Consider the following 4,029-nt stretch of genomic DNA (forward strand, 5'->3'; position numbering starts at 1 on the left):
TAGTGGCTTTGCTAGGAAAGATCTGGAGTGTAGTGGTATAATGGTATTACCTTATTTATGTTAGCTGCTGCCACTTCATGTTTCCAGGTAGGGCCTGCAGCTACATGTTTTCCTTTGGGAAAGTAGGTGTCATCCTCCTTTTAAGTCTCAGCCAGGCACCCTACCATTCATGAAGTCATTTCCTTTATGGGAATTTTCTTTGTAATTGTAATTTATTCTGCTCACATATTAAAGGGAAGAGTTCTTAACTGATGTTAGTAAAATCATGATCACAGTCCTCTGATGGCAGCTGACTTACACATGTGGTGAATATATACTTGCTTTTGTCCACTCTTCTGGTGATGGTTCCAAGTACAAATGTCCTTACCTGGCATGCAGCAGCTTTTTTTCAGAGTTAAGCTTTGATTAGTGTAACTGTATTCAGGGGTGATGGTCATGTTTGAAGGGGAAACTTACTTGAGCTAGTCTGGTAAAGAACCACCTTTTGCATTCTCACATTGGGGTGGTTTTGTTACCTTGCAGTTAGTTCTTAAGTTACTGCTGCAAATTTACTGAGTTTGCCTCATATTTCTTAGTGTTAGTAGGCACATTTTTTTGACAGAAACTTCTCAGATTAAAAGAACTTCCAAGGAGAATAGGTGTGGGGAAGTGATACTTGCAGGAATAAGTTATTTATAAATATGGGTTTTCTTTCACAGATCAGCAAAAAGATTACTTGATCAGATAGTTGAAAAGGGAAGACCTGCACCTGGCTTTCATCATGGTGATGGACCTGGAAATGCAGTCCAAGAAATTATGATTCCAGCAAGTAAAGCAGGATTAGTTATTGGGAAAGGTGGAGAGACAATTAAACAGTTACAGGTATATATGTATCTTTTTTTAAATATGATGGTGTGGAATCTGGATTTGAGTGGGTACTGACCTCCCTTTTATCAAATAGGAGCGGGCAGGTGTCAAAATGGTCATGATTCAAGATGGGCCACAGAACACTGGTGCAGACAAGCCCCTTAGGATAACTGGAGACCCTTACAAAGTTCAAGTAAGGAGTCCTTCCCAATTCAGAGCATTTTTAAATCCATTCTGGTGTTGCAGTACCTAAATGAACTTTCCTCCTTCTTCTAGCAAGCCAAGGAAATGGTGCTGGAGTTAATCCGTGATCAAGGTGGCTTTAGAGAGGTGCGCAACGAATATGGGTCAAGAATAGGAGGAAATGAAGGGATAGACGTAAGCATGGTTGAAAAACTTGTTCACTGTATTTTGAGATGTTAACTTTCAAATGTTAAGCTGGGTAATACTGCTGAAAGCTCTTAATCAGATTGCTAAAGTGGTGGTGGCGTGTAAGTATGACTTGGTCATTGCTGAAGTTATGGCACGACCTGGTGTGCAGCGTTCACTTCACATTGCCAGCTGCTCTGAACAGTTTCAGCTGGAGCTTGTCAAATAAGCAAGTCAGTTTTATGGCCAAGTATAGAACCCTATAATGTTACCAAAATTGGGGTTGGGCCTTTATGGAAAGATATTTAAGTTCACCTGTTATGCAAGTCACAAGCTAATAAGAAGAGGCTTAACATTTCATTTGCTGGAATCTGCATTTTAGACACCTTATAACTCTTTTTTTTAATTACTCTGAGAAGCATAATATCCCCTGCGGTTGCTACCACTGTGAGAACTTGTAGTGCATAAGATTGCTTTCTTTTTTAAATTGCAGTCCAGTATTTACTAGACTTGGGACTGTTAAAAAATAGACAGTTGAAAAAGCCTGAAGCGGCTTAGGTCTTGCCCTGGTTTACTCTTCTACTTTGTAACCCTTTCATTCTGTGATTTTGGTAGGAATATCTGCATCAACAACATCTTGTTTGTTTTGGTTTTTTCTTAAGGTTCCAATACCACGATTTGCTGTAGGTATTGTAATTGGAAGAAATGGGGAGATGATAAAAAAGATCCAGAATGATGCTGGTGTTAGGATCCAGTTTAAGCCAGGTTTGTGACACGTTCTTGAATTTCTGTGAGTTGACTGTAAATTTATTGGATTGCATATACTGGAATAGTTCCTTTTTATTCCAGATGATGGAACAACTCCAGATAGAATAGCCCAGATCACAGGGCCTCCTGACAGATGTCAGCATGCTGCAGAAATTATTACAGATCTCCTTCGCAGTGTTCAGGTTGGGTAATGTTATTTCAAATTTCAGATCTCATGCCCACCTTTTGGAAAGGCCTAAACTTTTCAGAAAGTGTGTGTAACTAAAGCAAATAGTTTAATGATGCCATTTGAATCTGCTTCAAAGTTTGGTCTGGAATAGGAATGTTTGCTTTTACAGTTACAGTTTTGCAAGTGATAAGACTGATTCAAGGTCATGGCAGTTCTTTATGTGGTTGGTTTTAGAGCTGCTGCTTCTGTTATATTGTGTTAAGAGCTAACATGATGTTACTTTGGGTTGTAATTGGTGTTCAAGCATTTAAACCATCTTGTATTCTTAAATGAGCCCTACTGCTGATTTACAGAAGGCAGACAAAAATTCCATCTTTGTGCATATGAGACTTTCTGCTTGCTTTGATATCCTCTCATCTTTCACATGCAGAGTTGTACTGAACGTCTTTTAAAATGTAATTTAGGTCTTCCAAAAAAGATACTACTACAACTATCAAAACTATCTGAGTAGTGAATCAGTTTTTTCTTTAGAAATGATGTGATGTAACCTGTTGGCATTACTTGTTCTAGAACTTGCTCATTTCTTGCTGCTCTTTTTTAGGCTGGTAACCCTGGTGGCCCAGGACCTGGTGGTCGAGGAAGGGGTAGAGGCCAAGGCAACTGGAACATGGGGCCTCCTGGTGGATTACAGGAATTCAATTTTATTGTCCCTACTGGCAAAACTGGATTAATCATTGGCAAAGGCAATATACCTTATATATGTGTATATGTTATTAAAAAACAGTCAGCTTTTCTATTTGTACAAATGACATACTACAGAGATGTGTCAAGTGTGTGTAGATAATTTACACTAGAGCAAAACAGTGCTGTTAAATCATAATACTCTTCAAATTTTCCTCACCAAAACATAGCCCAGTACTTTAAAAGTCAAGAGGCAATCAATTTATTGAATTTATCAAACCCTTTTTTGAAGTAACAAGTACAGGCTTACATTGATAGTGTTTGGTAGTTTCTTAGGTGATGTATCTTATAATTACCTTGTGTTTGATACTGCATGATAAGCCAAGTGTTCCTGAATCTGACTTGCTCCTAAAGCTAGTTTTCACACATTTCAGTGAAAATCTTTTACAGTGAAACCTTGTAGCAATTTCTTCCACACCTTTGTTCATTAAAATAATCCTTGAATTTAATTTTAAAAGTAATTTACCGTATGCTTCAAAAGGAAGCACTTGAGTTCATTTTAATCTCTTGTTCATACTGTGTTTTCCAGACACAGCAGATAGGCTGACATAGATCGTTCTTGGCCTGGAAGGTTGATTTTTTTTTTTTTAATTTTAAATGCCAAATTACCCTTGTTTTGAAAATGTTGCATATATAAAGGGTACATAAAACATGTCTGGATCATGTAAGAGGAGGAGCCAGTTTAAGGAATTTAACTTTCTGCTTTTAGTGCACTGCAAAAATTGTGGACTTCACCATCTGGTCTTCTGCATTTTTTGTCATCTGTGCTTCCTTACTGCTTTGTAGGGAGTTTAGGTTTGAAGTTTGTCTTTGCTGATAACTCGTGTGTGTTGGTTGTTATTCGTGTCTAATCTTACACGTTTACATGAACGAAAAAAACAGATAACATTGTAGGAATTCTTTGCCGTTGTTTCTGAGTAACATTATTGTGGTCTTTATTTAAAAATATAATTTATTTTTCCTAGTGTATTGCAATCAAAGCTCTGTACTACACTGAAGAGGCTTTTTAAAATTGTTAGAATGTTCTTGTACAATTTGTAAGAATAGGCACCTTGTCACTTCTTTGTCTTCAGCTTCCATGCACTTTACTTTTTCTCATTTGAATCAGTATTTTCTGCTTTAATGCACATCATAAA

General features: G+C 37.4%; 1 protein-coding gene across 1 annotated transcript; it reads left to right on the top strand.

Moving 5' to 3' along the window:
* Positions 1-696: 696 nt before the first annotated feature.
* Positions 697-2,895, top strand: LOC103759560 (far upstream element-binding protein 1; the record flags this gene model as incomplete). The annotated part of the gene is made up of 6 exons (XM_029964513.1): positions 697-861; positions 941-1,039; positions 1,123-1,224; positions 1,878-1,980; positions 2,065-2,165; positions 2,754-2,895. Coding segments are annotated over 6 exons (712 nt in total), but the record flags the coding sequence as incomplete, so codon positions are not given.
* Positions 2,896-4,029: the final 1,134 nt, after the last annotated feature.

The sequence above is a fragment of the Manacus vitellinus genome, unplaced genomic scaffold (genome assembly GCF_001715985.3).
Source record: "Manacus vitellinus isolate BGI_N305 unplaced genomic scaffold, ASM171598v3 scaffold_735_pilon, whole genome shotgun sequence".
Taxonomy (NCBI): domain Eukaryota; kingdom Metazoa; phylum Chordata; class Aves; order Passeriformes; family Pipridae; genus Manacus; species Manacus vitellinus.